At 53.3% G+C, this 21,113-nt stretch overlaps 2 protein-coding genes across 2 annotated transcripts in view; one reads left to right on the top strand and one right to left on the bottom strand.

Annotated features, from left to right (window-relative positions):
- Positions 1 to 1,534: 1,534 nt before the first annotated feature.
- KCNJ9 (potassium inwardly rectifying channel subfamily J member 9) lies at positions 1,535 to 9,843 on the bottom strand. The gene is made up of 3 exons (XM_036344683.1): positions 9,520 to 9,843; positions 5,662 to 6,616; positions 1,535 to 3,075 (listed from the first exon to the last, which is right to left on the bottom strand). Exons 2-3 carry the CDS (start codon positions 6,509 to 6,511, stop codon positions 2,732 to 2,734), a joined length of 1,194 nt encoding a protein of 397 aa, XP_036200576.1. The 5' UTR covers positions 6,512 to 6,616; positions 9,520 to 9,843; the 3' UTR covers positions 1,535 to 2,731.
- Positions 9,844 to 18,030: 8,187 nt separating this feature from the next.
- The window catches only part of KCNJ10 (potassium inwardly rectifying channel subfamily J member 10), a 28,581-nt gene continuing 25,498 nt past the window's right edge, over positions 18,031 to 21,113 (top strand). The window contains exon 1 of the mRNA XM_036344162.1: positions 18,031 to 18,223. The gene's annotated coding sequence lies outside the window, so the exon portion shown is untranslated. The remainder of the gene's footprint in view (positions 18,224 to 21,113) is intronic.

The raw sequence follows: 21,113 nt of genomic DNA, 5'->3' as shown, positions 1-21,113 counted from the left end.
ATGCATAACTAACTGGCCAGAAGGCAATTTTGCTGTGAGCAGGATAAAGTAACTGTTTGACAGTTTGGGGTATTTTTGTATTTGTTTGTTTGTTTTCATTTTTCCATTGACAAACCAATCACCTTCAGCAGACTTCATTCATTTAAGCTAGTTGTCATTCTGGGTTCATTTCTCCATTCATAAAGTTCTTGCAGTACTCCCATTTTAAAATTGCATATAAATCTTAGCTAGTTTCCATTGTGGTCTATTCAGTGACGAGTAGACGGATGCTGGTCTTATAATAGTTAGCATTTCAGCCCTAGCTGGTTTGGCTCAGTGGATAGAGTGTTGGCCTGCGGACTGAAGGGTCTCCAGTTCAATTCCAGTCAAGGGCACATGCCTGAGTTGTGGGCTCAATCCCCAGTAGGGGGTGTGCAGGAGGCAGCTGATTAATGATTCTCTCTCATCATTGATGTTTCTCTCTCTGTCCTTCCCTCTTCCTCTCTGAAATCAATAAAAATATATTTTTTTATTTTTTAAATATATTTTAAAAAATAATTAGCATTTCTTCCAGATAACGATGATTTGCCCCCAAAGTTGGTTTCTTACTTTGAAAGACACCACCTTGAGAGCAGAAAGAGAGGCCAAGGTCCCTCTTTGAAGGCGCAGCGTGGAACCCACATTTCCCACAGAACTAAGCCAAGTAGTTACGTACAACCACAAAATAAAATCAGTGACCTGTGCAGTACTGCCGCGAGGCCGCACCCTTTTAAAATGTACTCGAATACCTTGTATTTTGCAATAAAGTCTTTTATTTTTTCCATCACCATGTATCCTCTCTGCCCTTGAGTCTCCTTCTTTTTAATGGCAGAATTGCCTTATAGCCAATCAGGTATGTGGCGAAAATGTTTGCGGCCAAAATGCTTACAGCGAAGATGCTACTGGGAAAGTAAGAATGCCCAGGGGGTCCCCTCCTTGCCACTTCCTGCTGCAGCTCCCACCTCAAGACTGCCACTGCCTCCTCCTATCTGAAATGCCTGCTTATCTTCCCCCAACACTCTCTCTAGCTGTCACTCCCAGTTTCCATGGATGGGGGAGTTCCTGGGCCCAGAGTTAAACTCATCAGCCTGGATTTCGGGGTACCTCTCCCCACACAAGATTCCACTCTGTATATCTCAGTCTCCACCCCAAGATCCCCCAGCTTCTCCTCAGCTTGTGTGCTCCATCTCCAGGTCTTCGCTTAGAGCAGGAGCCCTCCAACTGTGGTCTGCATTCCAGCCATGTCAGCGTGACCTGGGAACTTGTTAGGCATGAAAATGTTTGGTCTCCGCCTCAGATCGATTGAGTCAGAAGCTCTGGGAGTGGGGCCACAGCCAGTTTCCACAGCCCTTCAGGTGACGCTGATGCACACTCAAGTATTACAGCTGATGGCTTAGACCAGGGGTGGGCAAACTTTTTGACTCGAGGGCCACAATGGGTTCTTAAACTGGACCGGAACAAAAGCATGGATGGAGTGTTTGTGTGAACTAATATAAATTCAAAGTAAACATCATTACATAAAAGGGTACGGTCTTTTTTTTTTTTTAGTTTTATTCATTTCAAATGGGCCGGATCCGGCCCGCGGGCCGTAGTTTGCCCACGGCTGGCTTAGACATTCTCCGTGCCTTGCTCAACCCCCAGCTTTCAGATTACCAAACCCTTCTACCCCTGCCCAGAGACTGCTCAGGCTCTCCGTTTGAAACAAATGCCATGGGAGTATTTCTGTTTTTCCCAGGCGCACTATATTCCGAGATAGGAAATGGGTCTCGGACTGTCCATCCCTATGTGTCCAGTTCAGTGTTCTAAGCCCAAAGGGCACCCTATGAATGGTATGAGTGACTCCTTCTCACTAATTCTGCTTTCCCAAGGGCCCCTGTGTCCCAGCTCTAGTGAACTCACCTCAATCTCTCCCTGGCCCTCTTCCTCCTCAGAACCCCTCTCTGCCCTCCACCATCACCAAGGTGTTTATGACATTTCACTCCTTTGCCAGGGCCCCAGCTCTGGTAGCTCCCTACTTTTTGCTTCCCTGTGCAACAGACAAAGTCATTCACACCTGCTGAGCCACTCCTATGGCCCCTCATCCTCCCATTCAGCCTGCCACAGGGGTAGGGGTGGAGCTGGGAGGGCAGCCTCCTCAGCTCTGCCCACCTCCATCTAGTTTTCTCTCCTCTGGGTCAGCTGGGCTACTGTATCCGGTGAGACAGGTGTGCCAGGCACAGGGAAGCAGGCTGAGGAGGTGAGTGCGGGCTAAGATCCAGCCCACGTTCTGTGCCCCAGGCTACTCACCCTGGTTTGGGGTGGTGTCAGTCTGGAGGAAAAGGGTGCCTGTTTAGAATTTGTACAAAGATGCTCAGTGGGTTAGCAGCAGCCCTGAGTGTACCACCTGTCTGTCGGTCCTCTTACCTATCCACTAGCTGTCTCCCTGTCTGCTTCCACCTTCCCATCCAATCCACATAAGTCCATCCTTCTGTCCATCCATCCACCCATGAGCAGATGTGAAGGTCAAACACGAGAGGCTGGTAAGTTCACGCTCCCTGCCCTCCATTCTCTTAATATCAGGATGCCTCCTTCCACATTGGATCCTGGACTCGAGATTCTGAGGGGCCTCTCCAGCCTTAGCACGTTCCCAGGCACCTCACCGGACTCCTCCACCTCCACTGTCCAGCGCCCTAGGTACCTGTGTCTGATCCTGCCACGGGGTCTGCAAAGCTGGTCACACTTTAGACTCACTCTCTGGCGGGGGCAGGCAGCCATTCTTCCCCTTGTCAGCCCCCGCCTCTCCCTCTGCCTCCTCCCCTGCCCCCTCCCTTGCCCCCTCTTCCTCCACCCTCTCATCCAGCCGGCTGGGTATAGACCAGTAGAGATGGGCATCAAGGCGGGCCTCTGCCTCGGCCAGCTCCCGGGCACTGCATGAGGGTGTGGGCACCTCAAAAGTCTGGTGGAAGCTGGCATAGTCCACCTCGTAGAAGCCGTCCTCCAGGGTCAGCACTGATGTGAAGCGGTGGCCCCACAGTACCTCGTCCACCAGGTAGGAGCTCCGAGCTTGGCATGTCATTCCTGGGGGGAAGGGCATGGGTCATTCCTGAGGGATCCCAGCCCCAGGCTTCTCTCTCCTGCCTCTCACTCCATGACCTGATTCCCAACACCTTGCCTCATATCCCTCCCCGAGGGCCCCACCCCCTTTTGGTCCCGCCCACTTTTCTCCCTTTCCCAACTCCTGAACTTGCTCAGTTCTCTCATCTCTCGTCCATTTGTACAGCCCCTCTTCATCTCCCACCTGCTCTCTCCCTGCCTCTCCACTGGGGATGCCAATCAGAGAAGCTTAACCTTAAAACTGACCTTGGGGATCATCTTGTCCAACGTCCCTCTCCATATAGGGCTTCCCACTGGAGCATTCCCAACTGTGGGCATCTGGCTTGCACTCAATTACCTCCCAGAATCGAGAGCTCACCACCTTGCAAGGTGCCCGCTCCTTTGCGCAATGGATGTAATAGTTGAGCTAAAATCTGCCTCCCGGATTGCCACCCTTTGGTTTCATTCCTCCCGTATGACACCCCTTCAAGTATCTGAAAGAGGTTCCATCTCATCTTCTCTTCTTCAGGCTGAACATCCCCGTCACCACTGCTCATGCGACCTGGGTTTCCAAAATTTTACTTTCTTGACTGTAAACCAGAATGGCCAAGGAGGATCCATTAAGCACTCTCTGATAAGGAATCCAATTGAGGCCTGATCCTTGCATGAGAGAGGGCTTCGCACTGCTCTCTTCTGGCCATGATGCTCTAGAGCAGTGGTTCTCAACCTTCCTAATGCCGCGACCCTTTAATACAGTTCCTCATGTTGTGGTGACCCCCAATTTAATCGTTACAAATTGAACATAATTAAAGCATAGTGATTAATCACAAAAACAATATGTGATTATATATGGGTTTTCCGATGGTCTTAGGCGACCCCTGTGAAAGGGTCGCGACCCACAGGTTGAGAACCGCTGTGCTCTAGCCAATAGGGCCCAAGATTACATAAACGCGTTGGAAGCTGGATCACACTGCTGTGGCCAACTCAAACCCCCAGTTCTTTCTCACCAGAGCTCTTCCATGCTGTGCTTACATAAGTGATTTTTTTTAAAGTCTAAATGTAGATTTTTATATTTACTCCTTTTAAATGTCATCTTGTTGGATTTGGGCTCATTATTCTTGCTTTTCAAAAGCATTTTGGATCCTGACTCTCACACTCAAAATAATACCATCCTTTCTAGTTTTGCCGCTCCAGAAGTCAGACAAGGTCCATCCCTATCTTCTCCACCCCACCCTCCTGGCCCTGGGCCTGTGTCCGGTCCTCCCTCTTGGGTGGGCACACCCCTAGGGCAAGCGGTTCTCCTCCCCCGGGGCCTCTCCTTTCCACCTCAGCCCACCTGCACCTCCGAACAAGGGGGCAGGGTGAACACCAGCTGACCAGACTGGCTCTCACCAGGGCAAGCCCCACACGGACACCTCAGGGTCACTGCAGCCTTCCTTCCCTTGATGAAGGCGGGGATAGGAAGCTTCCAGTGAGGGAGAAGAAGAGGCCAAAGGGACCCTGGGGACAGGGGGCTGAGACGGAGAGAGGGAGGGACTGGGTGCACAGGGAGAAGAGGGATGGGCAGGAACATCCTTGTAGGGGAGGGGCGGCCTCCGGTACTGGCAAAACAGAGCTGGAGGGATAGAGAGAAAAGGGGGTGGGGTGAGTGGGGAGGGAGAGAGCTAGGGGGCCCCGGGGGTGGTTAAGAAGAAAAGGGGAACACGAGGCAGAGGGTGTGGGTAGAGGATCAGCTTGAAGGGGCCAGGAAGAGGCTTGTGGGAGAAGCCGGCAGAGTGCAAAAGCTCTGACAACAGTGGCCGGAACCTTCGGCCATCCACCTGCAGTTCTCGAAGCCGCCTCCCGCTTGGAGACCTCAAGCCCCGAAGGGCCTCCCCGCTGCGGGCGCTGACCTTCTCCTGCCTTCCTCCAGGGCCTTCACTGTGCAGCCTGAGTTGGGGGCACTGACATCACAGGGCGCTGCCAGTCCTCCCGGGAGCCACCAGAAATGCTAAGAGCACCTATTTCCTTTGTCGGTGGAAGTTGAGACTCTTTGGATGGATGGGGAAACTGAGGCAGAAGTGAGACCAGGTGTCAACCTTTCGTTAAAGGCCAGCCTGGGCCAGCCTAACTCAGGTCAGGGAACACCCTCACCACCAAATTCCAGGGGCCTGGGCGAGACTCTCAGACCCGCCCCCTTCCAACCTGTAGCACTAAACACGCTGAATAGCCTGTGGCTGCAGACGACTTGCTTAACCTTCCGTTGGGCAATCACCTCTGAAACACGAGCACAATAACAAGTTTCCTTGGAGAGGTGCTCGTTAAGATTGAATGAACTCGGAGGTGTCAATTGCGTGGGAGCCGCAGGACAGAGAAGCACTGATCACAGCCCTCTCCTTGAGCCCAAGGGCAGACCCCTCCGCCAGGGCCGCTTCGGGGATCTCCCGGCTTCTCGTTGGGGTAACTCTGCTTACATGCCCTGGCCAACCGAGGTCCCCCTGTCTCTCCGTATTCTCACCCCCCACCAGCCTCTCGGTCTAACCCCTCCCCGGCCCCGCCCCGCCCCGCCCCGCCCGCCGCCTGCCCGCGCACCCGTGGCTTCCACCATGCCCTCGAGGATCACCACGATCTCGAAGTCGTCCCTCTCGAGCGCGCGGCGCGACGCCTCCCAGAAGGGGCTGGCGGCGTCGATCTCGTGGCTGATGACGAGCGGCGAGACCAGGAAGAGGCGGTCGTCGCCCGTGTCGAAGCCCACGCTCAGGTCGGTCTGGTGCAGCGGGATGAACTCGCCCTCCTGCGTCTGGCGCGAGCGGATGAGCTTGGCGCGGATGGAGGCCTCCACGATGTGCGAGGAGCGCAGGTCGCCCACGCGGAACATGAGGCAGAGGCGGCCGTCGCGCAGGGACACCACGGCGTGGGACGAGAAGACGAGCGTGGCGGCGCGCTTGTTGGGCTGCGAGATCTTGACGAACATGCAGCCCACCATGAAGGCGTTCACCATGGAGCCCAGGATGGCCTGCAGCAGCAGCAGCACGATGCCCTCGGGGCACTGGTCGGTGATGACGCGGTGCCCGTAGCCGATGGTGGTCTCCGTCTCGATGGAGAAGAGGAAGGCGGCCACGAAGCCGTTGAGGTTGTTGACGCAGGGCGTCCAGGCCGCGTCCTCCAGGTGCTCCAGGTCGCCGCGGCCGTAGGCGATGAGCCACCAGATGGCGCCGAAGAAGAGCCAGGTGAGCGCGTAGGCCAGCACGAAGAAGAGCAGGCTGAGGCGCCACTGCAGGTCCACCAGCGTGGTGAACAGGTCGGTCAGGTAGCGGTACGTCTCGCCCGCGTGGCCCTGCTGCACGTTGCACCGCCCGTCCTTCTCCACGTAGCGCTGGCGGCCGCGCCGTCGGGGCGGCTCCTCGGGGCCCGGCGAGAAGGCGGCGTTCTCCTGCGCCATGGCCCCCGCAGCGTTGGGGTCGGGGTCAGCGCCCCCACGCGCGCCGCCGGGGTCCGCACCGCCGCGGTCCGCCGCCTCTCGGTAGCGTCGCGGCTCCTGCAGGCACTTAAAGATGGACCGAGTTAACCGGGCCACGGAGGGGCAGCGACAGCCGGGGCTGGGTGCCCAGAGGGAAGCCCTCCTGCCTGTCTTTTCCTCCACTCCCCTCCTCTTGCCTCCACTCCCCTCCATTCCCCTCCCCTCCCCTCCATTCCCCTCCCCTCCCCTCCTTTTCCCTCCCCTCCCCTCCATTCCCCTCCCCTCCCCTCAGTTCCCTCCCTCCGTCCCTCCCTCCCTCCCTTCCTTCCTTCTTTCCTTCCTTCCTTCCCTCCTTCCAAAATATATCAAAATATATTTTTATTTATTTCAGAGATGAAGGGAGAGAGAGGGAGAGAGAGAGAGAGAGAGGGAGAAATATCAATGGTGAGAGAGAATGATTGATCAGCTGTCTCCTGCACACCTCTTACTGGAGATGGAGCCTGAGACCCAGGCATGTGCCCTGATGGAGGGTGGGAGGAGGGACGGCCCATGACCTTCTGGTTGGAACCATGACCTTCTGATTCATAGGTTGACACTCAACCACTGAGCCACGCTGGCCTGGCCCTTCCTGCTTCTTGGCCTCAGTCTCCACATCAGTAGAATGGGACAATACATACAACCCTCGCTGCTCCCCCAGCTCACAGAATCATGAGGATCAAATGGGACGGCACTATCCAAGTGTGATGATTATTTCCAGGGGGAGGCGGTGCCGAGATCGTGGCCCTCCACCTCTGACCAGGGTGTGCAGCACTCCAGGGCCTCCCAGGGCGAAAGGCCCAGGCAGGGGAGCAGACTCCTGGTATCATTAGCCCGTGGCCTCCATGGCTCCTTGGGCAGTTAATCTTCCTCTCCAGCAGCGATTTTCAACCTTTTTCATCCTGTGGCACACAGAAGCTAATTACCAAAATTCTGCGGCACACCGGAACTTCTTCTGACAGAAAAATAGGTATAGTTTTGACTCATTCACACCGGATGGCTATTGTTGGGTTGGCTGTTGTAGTTTTTTAATTGGACAATCTAAGGGAAAAGAGGTCAGTGCTCCTGAGTACATAGTTGAATGTTGCATCTTAAGACTGCGGTGTGCCCTGGCATCTGGGTTGGAAACTGCTGCTCTGCTGCACCCCCTCCCTAGCTGTTGTCAGGCCAGTGCCCTAATCTCTGTCCCCGCAATTCACCCTGACGGTCTAACCACACCCAGGTCGTCTGAAGTTCACCTCAAGACGGACACAGAAAGTCCTGCCAGTTCCTGCCTCCCTGGACCTCACTCACGCGCTCCACCCCCACCACATCTTATCCTCTCAACAAGCTTACAAAGGAGAAAGGGAAGTGGCCGAGAGTAGGGGACAGTCTCCAGGGCAAGGGTTGAAAACCCCCACACCAGGAAATCCCCGCTGGAAACCTCCCTGCGCCCTAACCATGCCCGTTGTTACTGTAGAATAACCGTTTTCCCGGGTTCTTTCCACAGCGGGGACAGCCTGGAATGGGCCGAGGACCCAAGGACATGCCATCATCCGCACAGACGCTGGGGCAGAGGGAGCACCAAGCTCACCGGGAGTTAGGCTTGCATCCCTCTGCTCTCCTGTTCTCCGTGAGATGTAACAAATCAGGGCCGGTGAACACTGAGCACCCACATTTACTCCCCCTCCCCTCCATTTCCTTCCCACAACACCCTACCTCCCACTGACTGTCCTCACAGACACACCCCGCCCCCCCCCTGCTCCAAAGCTCACATTCCACCTGACTTTGCCTCAAATTCTTGCCCTGGAAGGAGCTCTCTGAGCTGTAATCTGCCCTGAGAGCGCGGTCCAGGCCCCCCCAGGCCCCCAGGAGATGTGAACCCCACAAGGAAAGGCTTAGAATGAGGATTGGAGACTTCTCCATCGGCCTTTCTTCCTGGGATCATCCTTTGCCCCCACTTCAAGGAAACCGGAGCTGCCGGGGTGGGTCTGGAGGGAGGAGTGTGGCATGAGGATCACAGGTGCCTGCATGCTCGCCCAGGCCCCGGGGAGAAGCAGCCTGGATATGTAACCCCAAACCCAGCGCTCCAGAGTTTAAGGTCTGGAGTGAGGAACTCTGCAGCTAGACCTCTGGAGGCCGTGAGTGTGTGTGAGTGTGTGTGTGTGTGTGTGTGTGTGTGTGTGTGTGTGTGTGTGTGTGTGTGTGTGTGTTGGCACAAGAGGAGAAACGAACACAAGGTGTCTTAGAGCTTAGGGAACCCCCAATTTTATTTTCCAGGAGGAGTCAGGGGACACAGGGTCTAGGAGCCCCGATGCAATGGCAGATCAGGGTCTTCCCCTCCCCCAACAATGGGCTTCCCTTCCCATCCCTCAGCCCAGGATGCCCGCAGGAAGTGGTCTCTAAGCCCTGGCTGCTCACAGACCCCAGCGCATACAGACAGGTACGGGAGCCCCACTCATTCCAGCTTCAGGGGGACGGCCAGGTGTTCTCTCAGGTAATCTGACCCCCAGCTGGCCTGCTGGGACCGACCTCTCAGCCCAGGGGTGGGGAAGGAGCCCCAGAGTGATCCCCCAGAACTCTCACTCCCTTTGCCCAGGGATCTAGGTGAGCCTTCCTTTGATGGGGTCCCCTTTCCTGCTGTCCCGAGTGGGCTGCATTCTCAGTGGGGAAGGACAGGTGTGGAATTATTCCCTCTGTCCCAGGTGCTCTGGTTTAGACCTGGTTTCTGTACCTTCTCTCCAGCGTCTTGCTCCTCCAGCCTACTGCTTCTTAGTTTTCGTGCATACCCTGACCCCTTTCCACATCTTCCTGGATCTTGCTTTCTTCCCCTAGGAAGTGCTCGCCAGCAAGGAGGCTTATATTTTGGAAGGAGATCTGGTGAAAAACTCCCTCAGGAATCAGCTCTCCCCAAACCCCCACTTGCCATGGAAATAGGGGCCCAACCCTCCTCCCCTCCCTGCAACTCAACTCACAGTCCGTGGAGAGGAAAGCAGCGGGCAGCAAAGACCCCTGGAGGGGAGCGTCCATGCCCCTGAGACGGCCCCACACCCGTCCCCTTGGAGGGTGAGAGCCACCGAGGACACGCTGTTTCTCCTAAATGTAGCGGCAGCTCTGACTAGGACTTGCTATCTGTGTCATACCCACTTCCCAGGCTCCCCTGCTCCTCTCCTGTTTCCACAGCAACCAGTCTGGCGACAGCTCTAGAGCATCCCCCTTCCCTCCCCAGTCCTGGGTACCACTAGAGGCTGAGCCACACGCCGTGGTTATTTTTAGCCAAAGTCCCTCCTCTTGGACAGCTCAGAGCTTTGCCTTCTCACCCCCTCAGGAAAGAAAAAGAAAGAAAAAGGAAAAAGCTGCACGCTTGCTCTTTCCTGGGAAGATCCTTGCTCTGGGAAAGCGCAGGCCCTGACGCGTTTGGGAATAAGGTGTTTGATTTCCTGGGGACTCAAAGGGCCGTGTGGGAGCCGGCAGCTCATCACTTCCAAGGGGCCTCCTGCTGCTCTCAGGTCAGGCCAAGCATCACAGTCTATTTCTGGAGAGGCCCCCGTGATCCAGAAAGAGAGAGCGAGAGGGAAAGAGCTCCCCCAAGGAAGGGGAGCTGGGCCAGGGGCTCTAACCTTTGTTACTAAGTTGTGATGTGGCCCATAGGAGTCCGCTCCCTTCCCGAGCCACAGCTGTTCCATCTCTCACAGGGTGTGGGCCTTTCCCCTGCTTCACAGGCGTGCAGACCGAATGAGGCAATAGATACACAGGCCTTTGAAGTTAATTCTGTTAGAAAGTCTAGAAACAATTCAGATGTCCAACCGCGAGAAACGGCTAGGTTAGGGCTTACTAACTACTCATTCAGCAAACGTTTATGGAGTCCAAGTGCCAAGAACTGTGCTAGGTGGGGTTGGTTACAGAAATCAACGTCTCTACCTAGGACAGCTCCTGGTCCCAGGGGGAGATAGACGCGTCCACGCATAGTACTAACACTACTGCTAATCACTTGTTGAGCATCAGCTATGAAGTAGATACATACCTCATTTAAGAACCCTGTGAGATACCCAATGAGGTAAGTATTATTTGCTTCATTTTTAAATGAAAAACTAAAAAGTAAAACTGAGAAAAGGTGAGTGATTTACCACATGTCACAGAGTTTGGATAACGGCAGAGATGATAGTCAAACACACACCTGTGCCACCCCCTCCCATGCTATTTTCACAAAGTTACACTGCCTCAATAATATTGGTGGCATATCAATATAATTGGTTACTATTTTATATATGTAAATGTGCCTATAGGCACACTCTTACATAGAAAATTCTTATAAGTTGATGATAACTGTACAGAAATAGCTGTAGGAATACAGATTAAAACAAAGAAAGACTTTGGAGAAATAGAAATACCTCAATGTTTATTTTCTCCAGGGAAATAATTAAAAGCAGAGAGTGGTATACAAACACTGGATATTGTTATTATTGATATTATTAATCTGCTCTCCAGATTCCTTTTTTTAAAAATATTTTTAAAATTGATTTCAGAGAGGAAGGGACAGGGAGAGAGAGCTAGAAACATCAATGATGAGAGAGAATCATTGATTGGCTGCCTCCTGCATGCCCCGCACAGGGGATCAAGCCCATAACCTGGGCATGTGCCCTGACCAGGAATCAAACTGTGACCTCCTGGTTCATAGGTTAACGTTCAATCACTGAGCCACGCCAGCCGGGCTACTCTCCAGATTTCAACAAGAAGAGCAGGAAGAGATAGAAATGGACACCAGAGGATGAAAGTTCCTGGAATGAACTGGCAAGATGGGAAAGATGGTACTAAATAATATACTCTCTGGAGGCAGTGACTGGGTTCAATCCCAAAGCTGTCCACTACCAACTGGGTGACTTTGAGCAAGTTGCTTCACCTCTCTAAACAGTTTCTTCACCTAAGATATGAAAACAACGTTATCCATCCCTTGGGGTTGTCATGAGGATTATGTGAGGCAATGCCTGGCACATTGTAAATACTCAGTAAATTCTTGCTCCCTCTTCCTCCTCCTCCCGGTCATGATCCTTACCATCCCAGGCATCTCCTAGAGCTCCACCCATCCTGTGCCGCCTTCCTCTGTTCTGGTGCAACCCAGTGAGACCTGCAGGGGGCACTCCTGGTACATGGCCCTTCTCTCCCCAGCCCTCTGCTGGTGTTTCTTGTTCCAAGTGGAAATATCGAGTTTTCGGCTGAGATTGGCATCAGGAGGGCTGTTAAAGCCCCAGTCAACATCCCCGTCTCCTGGGCCGGGCCCTGTCACCTGAGCCTTGGGACTGCTAGCCTGCTTCTCTCTGTCCTGCCAAGCGGCCGCTCATGTTGGTTCCACTGTGCCAGGAGCTGGGAGAGAAGAAACCAAACTCCTGGGCAAGAACGCATTTGCATAGAACTGGCCCCATTTCCTGGAGGGGGACATCACAGGGCTGGCAGGACCTTCCAGAAGGAGGACCAGCCAGTCCCTGCCTCAGTCCGGGCTGCCCTGGGTCTGGCCTCGTGGACAAGGAAGGGGCTACAACCCCCTCCCTGATTTACTGATCCTGTAGGTCCTGGGCGTTACCTGCTCTCTAACCTCAATTCCTGTTCACCACTGAGCTTGACCACAGTGAGAGGAAAATAGCTTTCTCAGGTACCCCAGGATTCAGAAAAATGGGTGAGATCTCAGCTTTCAGATATTGTGAGATAAAGAAAGCAATTTCACAAGGAACCAATGAAATATGTCAGTACAGTTGTGATGATGGGAAGCTGGGGTTGGAAATGGAGAATATTGAGGGCAGGGGGGCACAGCTGGGGCCATATTGCTGGTGTGTGAAGAACCTTGGAACAGACCTCTCTCAGCAGATGCGTTCCTCATGTATGGCATGGAGCTTGGAGATCAAGTGGTACTTTTGGGTAATAATAATAATAATAATAGGAATCCCTCCAGTAGACACAGCTCTGAACCACGGTGCAAGAAGTGCCAAGCAAAATGCAGCTCAGTTCTCAACTTGCCCCCTCAGTGGGTGCCTTTGTGCAGCCCACAAACTGTACAGCTGGGTGGGCAGCCCTGGGGTCAACACATCTGGGAAGTTTCCTTGAGTGAGAGCATGAGACTTCTTGGGTAAAAGCTCAAAGGTGGGGGAGGAAGCATGATGGGAAACAGGAGATGGTTGAGGATATGAGATTAATGGAGCAGGGAGGCTGACATGGTAGATTATAACGATTCCTTTTTAAAAATATACTTTTATTGATTTCAGAGAGGAAGGGAGGGGGTGAGAGAAACATCAATGATGAGAGAGAATCACTGATTGGCTGCCTCCTGCACGCCCCACACTGGGGATTGAGCCCACAACCCGGGCATGTGCCCTGACCGGGAATCAAACCGTGGCCTCCTGGTTCATAGGTCAACGCTTAGTCACTGAGCCATGCCAGCCGGGCTAGAACAATGCCTATAAATTCAAAGGAGATGGGACCTTAGAACACTCTGAGCAGAGCGAGGATGTGGTTGAAGCACTGAATGTGGCTGGAGAGTAGAGTGAAATGGAAGAAGCACCAGACAACCCAGGACAGAGGGTGCCCGGTGGGGCTCCTGAGGCCGAGGGGCTTGCTGGCCTTTGGGCTGTTTTCAGCAGAGCTAGAGGGTGAGAAGACTTCTCGTACACGGGTCTATCTTGCTTTATAGAATTGGGTGGAGGTGGATCAAAGTTTAAAAGTCATGGCATTGGTGCCTGGCCAGAGTGGCTCAGGTGGTTGAGCGTTGTCCTGTGCACCAAAAGGTTGCTGGTTCAATTCCCGGTCAGGGCACATATCTGAGATGGGGGGTGGTGGTGGGGTGGGTGGGTTGCAGCATGTATAGTAGGCAACCAATTGATGTTTCTCTCTCACATCAATGTTTCTCTCACTCTCTTTTTCTCCCTTCCTCTCTCTAAGCATGTCCTCAGGTGAGTATTCCCCCCCCCACCCCCTCAGGTGAGTATTTAAAAAAAAAAAAAGTCACCAAGCAGCATGGCTTAGTGGTTGAGCATCGACCTATTAACCAGGAGGTGACGGTTTGATGTTTGATTCCAGGTCAGGGCACACGTCCAGGATGTGGGCTCGATACCCAGTATGGGCGTGCAGGAGGCAGCTGATCAATAATTCTCATCATTGATGTTTCTATCTCTCTCTCCCTCTCCCTTCCTCTCTGAAACCAATAAAATATATATTTTTAAAAAGTCATGGCATTGGGGGTGGCCCAGAATTAGTCCTCACTTTACAGGTAAGGGGTGGACCCCAAGCACGTTATAGGTGAGGGATGGGCTGTAAGAGAACAGACAGGACTCACACTCAGGCCTTCCAGGTCCTGGCCCTTCGTTTCTTTATTTCCTGTTGCCTCCCTTCTACCTTGGTGCATTGTGTGTTAATGAAATTTTCTCTATTGGACTCAATTGAAAAGGTACTAGAGGAACCACTTAGCTGAAGAAATTCTGGGAGGAATCCTTTAGTAATGTGATTAAGTATGCCCTAATTTATATCTTACAAATGTAAGTGTGTATAGATCGAATTTACTGAAAGGAGGTGGTATACCGAAATAATGATCGTTAGTGACTGTGGGCATGTAGCTCAGCCACTCTGGGAGTTCTCCTCTGTGGGCTGAATCGCCCAACTCCAAGGTGCCCACTATTTATGGGAATTGTTCAGCCTTGTGGGTCACCTGGGATTCTGGAGTGAGCATTGTCAGTGTCTCTACTCCAAGCATGTCAAACTCAAAGGCTAACACAGGCCAAATGAATGAGGCATGTAGCCTGCGGGCTGCGAGTTTGACATGCTTGCTCTGCTCTTTCCAGTCAACTCCCCATTTACGATGTGCCAGTTTGCCTATTCTGAGCCTCTTCACACCTCCTGACCCGAAGCCCCCACCCTGCCTTCTGTCCACACCTGCTCTTCCCAGCAGAAGCCCCTCATACTGCTGCCCACTCATGGATCCTCCTTCCAGAACAGATTGCTCACTCCTGGGCTCTGAGGGAACCCTGTCTCATTACAGAGAAGGTGCAAGAAGAGATGAGGCTAACATTGGAAGGAGTGAGTCTGATAGGAGCAATCAAGAATAAGAAAGACACAACTTGCTAAACTGGGAGAAGAGAAGGGAGGTTGTCAAAGAAAGACGGTTCCCCTAACTGCCATTTTGTATGGAGGACACTGGACATCACAACCCTGGCAAGTTTTCCCTACCAACATGTACTCACGCTTACAATGAAGATTATGTTTAAACCATGCAGACTCACTCTAGTATTTACTGAGACAAATACGTGGATTCAAGTTCCAAATCTAACACTTTCTAGCTATGTTACCGTAGACAAGCCACTTACCTCTCTGAACTTGTTTTCCCATCTCAAGTAATATATTTAAATGCACAGTAAACATTCACAAATACTAATTTCCTAAAGCCTTTATCATTGATTCCCTATTGAGATCCTGGTGACTATACTAGGACTTCTCTTCTGTAGAAAGACCTAAAAATTAAGAACTGACGTTTGATATGCACAAAGGAATCTACACGGCAGATATATGTATATTTGTTATAAAACATAATATAAGAACAAAAACTCAAATCACTCTTTTTGAAAAGATATCTTTTTATTGATTTCAGAGAGGAAGGGAGAGGGAGAGAGAATCATTGATCAGCTGCCTCCTGCATGCCCCACACTGGGGATTGAGCTGCAACCCGGGCACGTGCCCTGACTGGGAATCAAATCGTGACCTTCTGGTTCACAGGTCGACAGCCACTGGGCCATGCTGGCCAGGCTTACATCACTCTTTTTGCATTAGAGAAATTCAGTGCCATTCAAGCTATCTGTGTACTTTTTCACAATCTTACACCCCTGCTGTTCTAGAACATCAAAACTCTTTCTAATTGCCCAGTCCCGTCCCCACCCTGAGTTTTAAAAAATGACATTTCTGCTCTACAGAAAAAGAACCATTTTAAATGAAATTCTCCAGAGAATTCTCCTTCACTACAAGCCATCTCTTTCAGCTCTTTCAGCTCCATATTCTCTCTCCTCTCAGAGGAGAACCCTAAGTCTTGAGCTGAGGAGTTAGAACCGTGACCAGTAAGCAAGGGGCATTTAGGGTTTTGATACAAAGGTATAGGGATCCACATAGTGAATACAGGTTGCCTCTTCCTTTGAGACTGGAGAGAAGGGTGAAGGGTGGGTTAGGGTCCTGGGCTGCTCGTGACCTTCCAGATCCTGGTAGTAATCTTGGTGAGAAGTGATGGTGTCCTGGACCACAGCCATGAGGATGAGATAGAGAGAAGGGAGCAGGATTTAGGTGATTTAGAAAGCAGATGCATTGATTAGATAAGGGAAATGAGGTGAGGAAGAATGAAGGATCTAGGATTGCTGCCGTGTTTCCCCTTGATTCAAACCATCTTGCACACCCCCTGATGGATCCTTCTATACTTCTGCCATGGCTGTGTCTCTCACTCCCGCCCCCAAGAGCCTGCCATTGCTCTCCACCGCCTTCAGGAGCTCAGAGCTGACCACGAACTGTCACCACTCTGTATTACTCCAGGTCTTCGCCCAACACACTCTGCCTAGGCGCCTGACCTGTAGCCCATACCCTCCTCCCTCCCTGAGGCGCTACTTGAAATGTACATTTACTCATCATATGGCTTTTGGAGGCTGAACTGAGGTAAAATTTGAAGTTTCTTTGTTGTTGTTGTTTTTTCCAAGATGTGTATCAACTCAATATGGTAATACTGGTTACTGATTAGTAGTTAAATATCTATGATGAACGAATATGGGGAGATAATTATTTTTTTCCTTAATAAATGCCAAGGGTGGGACATTGAAATAAAAACCTCTCAAAACATGAATTCAGCCCTAGCCAGTTTGGCTCAGTGGATAGAGCATAGGCCTGCAGTCTTAAGGGTCCCAGGTTTGATTCCGGCCAAGGGCATATACCTTGGTTGTGGGCACATCCCCAGTAGGGAGTGTGCAGGAGGCAGCTGACCAATGTTTCTCTCTCATCGATGTTTCTAACTCTCTATCCCTCTCCCTTTCTCTCTGTAAAAAATCAATAAAATATATTTAAAAAGAAAAGAGCCGAAACCGGTTTGGCTCAGTGGATAGAGCGTCGGCCTGCGGACTGAAAGGTCCCAGGTTCGATTCCGGTCAAGGGCATGTACCTTGGTTGCGGGCATATCCCCAGTAGGAGGTGTGCAGGAGGCAGCTGGTCGATGTTTCTCTCTCATCGATGTTTCTGACTCTCTATATCTCTCCCTTCCTCTCTGTAAAAAATCAATAAAATATATTTAAAAAAAGTTCTTAAAAATAAAAAAATTAAAAAATAAAAAAAAATAAAAATAAAAGAAAACAAAACATGACTTCACGGGGGCAAGGTGAAAAAAATAACAAAATTCATAGACACAGACAACAAACAACACAGTGATGACCAGAGGGAAAGGGGGGTGGGGGCAGGTATAAGTGGGTAAAGGAGGGTTAAGTGGTGATGGAAGGAGACTTGACTTTGGGTGGTGAACATATAATACAATTATTATACAGACGACGTAGTATAGAATTGTACACTCGAAACCTACATAACCAATTTTATTAACCAATGTCACCTCAATAAACTCAATAAAAACAAACAAAAAACCCACCCAGGAAAAAACCATGAATCCAGATGAAAGAAGCTGGCGATGAAAAGGTTGAAAACCACAACCCCGTCTAGTCCAGCGGACCGGTTGCTGCATGATCCCAAGCAGACTTGCATTTTCCTGTGCCTCCAGGTGAATGCTGTTCCTTCTGCCTTAAGTGCCATCACCGCCCAGTACCGGCGTCTCCCGCGTTCTTTAGATGTCACCTGGTCCTCCTCCGTCCGCTGGGACCCCCTAAATAGAGTGACCTTTCCCTGTCTGCCGCCTCCAGCGCCCCATCACTCCTTCCTGACCCAGCTGACCCAGCGGCTGCAGGTGGGGATGGTGCTCTGCGCATCCATCCGGCATCAGGACCACACCCAGTGCTGAGAGACGGCGAAGGGCAAGGAAACTACTGAAAGGTATACCCCGGAGTCCCCGTCGCAGCCCCTGTCCGCCCCTGGGGCAGCCCTGAATTCATTCCCACCTCCGTAACTCGGCCCGGGCCCGCCCCGCCGGCTCCCGCGCCGTTCCCCACTCGGACACGGCCGCCTCCTTCCTTCCCTCTCCCTGTCATCTTGCCAGCGCCGCTTCTATCACTTCGCGGATCGTCTCCGTCTCCCCTTCCCCCCCGAGCCTGTCTGGTTTTCTGTCTTTGGGTGTTGCGCTCTGCTCCGGCGTCTGGGCTCGGCTCCCTCGCTCCCTCCGCCCCGCCCCTTCCCGCGCTCCTCCAATCCGGGCAGCGCGGGCCTGGCGCTCCACGCTCCCATTGGCTGGTCTGGAGCCCCCTCCCGCCCGGCCCACCCGGTCCCACTCCGGGCCCTCCATTCACACAAAGTTTGGCTCCCGAGCTGCGGAGGGAGGGGGCGGCCCGGACCGGCCCAGCTCTGCCCCCAGCGGCCCGACCCCGGCCCCGGCCCCCAGACCAGCCCTTATCTGATCCCAGCTCCGGTTTAAGAGTCCGGCCCTGCCGTCGCACAGCTCCGTCCTCACTCCCGCCCGCCCGCCCCGTCTGTCCGTCAGTCCTGCTGCGCATCCGAAGGGCCACTCAGCACGGACCCAAGGTAAGCCCCTGGCCCTGATGAGGGAGGGCTGCCGCTCCGGCCGGGATGCTGTCCACCTCCCTTCCATAGACGTCGGGGTGGGGGGCAAGACTTGGCCCCCACCCTGGCTGGTCTCCGTGGTATGGCCCTGTTCCTCAGCCCCCCTTTTAGGCGGCCCCACAGGGACCCCCCTGGAAAGGGCTCCTAGAAGGTAAGCCAACGTGGTCACCTCAGCCCTTCAGGCCAAGGAAGGGGCTTTCCTGGTGCCCCTTCCCACTGGGCAGACCTGCAGTTACATCACAGCTCCTCCAACAAATAGAACCATGCACCTCCACCCCGGCCCTCCAGACAGCGCCCCCTCTTCCCAGGATCCTCAGGTTACTCCCACTCCCTGCCCAGCCCTGTCCCTGCCCCCTACCCACATAGCGACACCCACTTAGCACCATGGGAAGAACACACACAGCTTAGGTTGGGGATCCTCAGTAACCTGGTGTGCCTGGGACCCTCCATTCGGACTTGCCATCCACTTCAGACACAACCTCCTGGTGACGGCTCCTCTCCCCCAGTGCTTCCCACTGAGAGAGACCCCAGGAGGAGAGCCGCAAGGCCACTCCCGCTGGGGGGAGAAGGGCAGGCTGGGCTCTAACCTTCACCTTCACGGGGAGATGCCCTTCCCATCCCACCCCTTCTCCGTCAGGCACTCACCAAGGGCACCTGTGTTAGGAAAGAAATGAGGGAACTCCCTGATTTGGGGAGGAGAGCTAAGGCCTGGGATGGAAACAAGGACAAAACTGGACAGAAGTGGAAGCAGGGCCGCCCTGATGGAGAGATTTCATTCTTGTTAATGAAGCACCCCAGGCGGAGCGAGGGAGATGGGGAACTGGGGTTGCTGCAGAAGCCAGTACAAATTTGGACCCAAAGAAGGCCAAGGCTTAGAGCCTGATTATGTTGCTCACCAATACAAATTGTGGCTAAAGCTTTTTGGCTCGTCTGCCTTAGCTGTGGGGTTTGAATCTGCACCTCCCTCCTGCCCCCCCCGCTCCTCCGCCCCTGCCCCCCCCCCCGCCCCGCAACTGCCTTTAGGCAGTTCTGGATGAGGGAGATGATGGTGGGGGATTTGGGGCCCTCTGTGAGGACGGCTGCTTGCTTAGGGGTGCTGAGGAGGGCCTGGAGTGGGTGTCCAGGCCAGCCTGCAGAGGGGCCAGCAGCCACTGCCGGCTTTCATTTAGTTTTATCCCCAAACCCTTTTCTAGTCTCCAAGGTTTTCTGAACATGTTCCTGGCATGATGGAAGGCACCATCCTATGCTGAGGGGTAGGGCTTTTTCCTTCCTAAGGGCATAGGCTGGGTATGGGGGACCAAGTGTAGAAGGAAGCAGGTGTCCTGGCTCATAGCTGGTTTTTCATGGAGGAGGAAATGAGGAAGGAGAGGGAGGGAGGGCACCACCCCAGGGAGAGGAGCCAGGGCTGGTCTTCCGAGGCAGTAGGCATGGCCTAGGCAGTGCCAACCCCCCCCCCGCCCCCTCAGTCCTTTGGTGGTGGTGGCGAGGGAGGGAGAGAGGGGGTGTTGGGGGGGTGATCTGGGCCAGTCCAGCCTCCCAAAGCCCTTGCCAACCTGGGTCCTGAAAGGAGCTGCTGTTTTCTGAGCCATCCCCCAGCCCCCACCCGGAGCCCGAGCAGCCAACTTGTCTCAGTGGATATCAAATGGCAATGACTCTACCGAGTGGCGGGGGGAGGCTGGATTATGGTTCCATTCCTCCTGTGGTTCTAATGCCGAATCCCACTGCGGACCCCTACCCTGCGGAAAAGCTTCGTCTCCCAGCAGCACCCCCACATCCAGTCTGTTGCCACGCGTGTTTGTGTGGGAGGGTTCGTTGTCTGCCCTCTGGCATCCCCCAGCTCCTTCCTCCCTGTGCCCTGTTGAATGGCCCCCGTGCCCCTCTGTGCGTGAGCGCACTTATAGCTCTAGCTCAGTTGGATTGGGCTACAAGGGAAGAGTCTGGCAGAAGACCCAGAGGCCTTTTCCCCTTGCTGTCCCCCAGGACCAGAGAGGCTGGGACAGGAGGGTCTGAGTGGGCTCAGATGTCCCCTGGGGTCATCCAGGGGGTGGTGGTGGGGTAAGGGGTTTAGGGCTCTGCGTTGTGCAGGAACACACGCTTCCTCCAAAGAAAAAGGCCTTCTGGGTCTCCTAGCGAAATGTGCACAAGATGGAAGATAGGCTGGGCCCCAGGCATTGGTGGGAGGAAAAGAGACATCGGGCAATGGAGCACCTCAACTTTCCTGCCAAGAGTTATTTAGGACGGAAGAAAAAACCTCCACTCTCCCTCCCCTCCCTGGCCTAGATTCTCCTCTTGCCTGACTGGTCAGTGTTACTGTCCAGCCGGAGGCCAAGCTGTCCAGGACAGTGGTGAGGCCCTGGAAGGGGTAGAGAGAAGGGCTCATACGAGGCACACCGTGGAGATGAGACAGCAGAAAGATTGGAGAGAAGGAGAAGATTGGGATCCAAGTGTTGTAGCACCCAGCGAAGGGTGGTGGCTGGGGCAGGTCCCGGGAAGCAGAGCTTTTGGCGTTTACATGTCACCTCGTTCTACCACAGGCTGAGTTCAATGCTCATCTTCCTTCATCCAAGTTTAATATGTGTGTTGCCACCATTCTTCATGGAGACAGTGCATCTAGGTGGCCCCTCTTCATCCCCTCCCCCATCAGAACCTTGAAAGGGCAAAGAGAAGGGGATTGTGGGAAAAACTCTCCCGTGGGTGTCTGCTAGCTTGGAGCTGAATTTGAGGTGGTGGGGAGGCAGGAGGGGCTGGCTCTGGAATGTGGGAGAGAAGTAAGAGCTGAATGAACTGCGTGGTTGGCAGAAGAGGTTGGAGAAGCAGAACCCTAAACGGAGTAACATAGAAAGGGGGTGTG

The sequence above is a fragment of the Myotis myotis genome, unplaced genomic scaffold (assembly GCF_014108235.1).
Source record: "Myotis myotis isolate mMyoMyo1 unplaced genomic scaffold, mMyoMyo1.p scaffold_m19_p_18, whole genome shotgun sequence".
Taxonomy (NCBI): domain Eukaryota; kingdom Metazoa; phylum Chordata; class Mammalia; order Chiroptera; family Vespertilionidae; genus Myotis; species Myotis myotis.
This window is presented reverse-complemented; position numbering and strand designations above follow the sequence as displayed.

What these genes read in the sequence shown, in the direction of transcription:
- KCNJ9 (XM_036344683.1), bottom strand. Translation starts at nt 6,511, where the DNA reads ATGGCGCAGGAGAACGCCGCCTTCTCGCCGGGCCCCGAGGAGCCGCCC. An exon ending in GGGCATGGTGGAAGCCACGG is followed by an intron (nt 3,076 to 5,661) that starts GTGCGCGGGCAG and finishes CCTTCCCCCCAG; the next exon opens with GAATGACATGCCAAGCTCGG.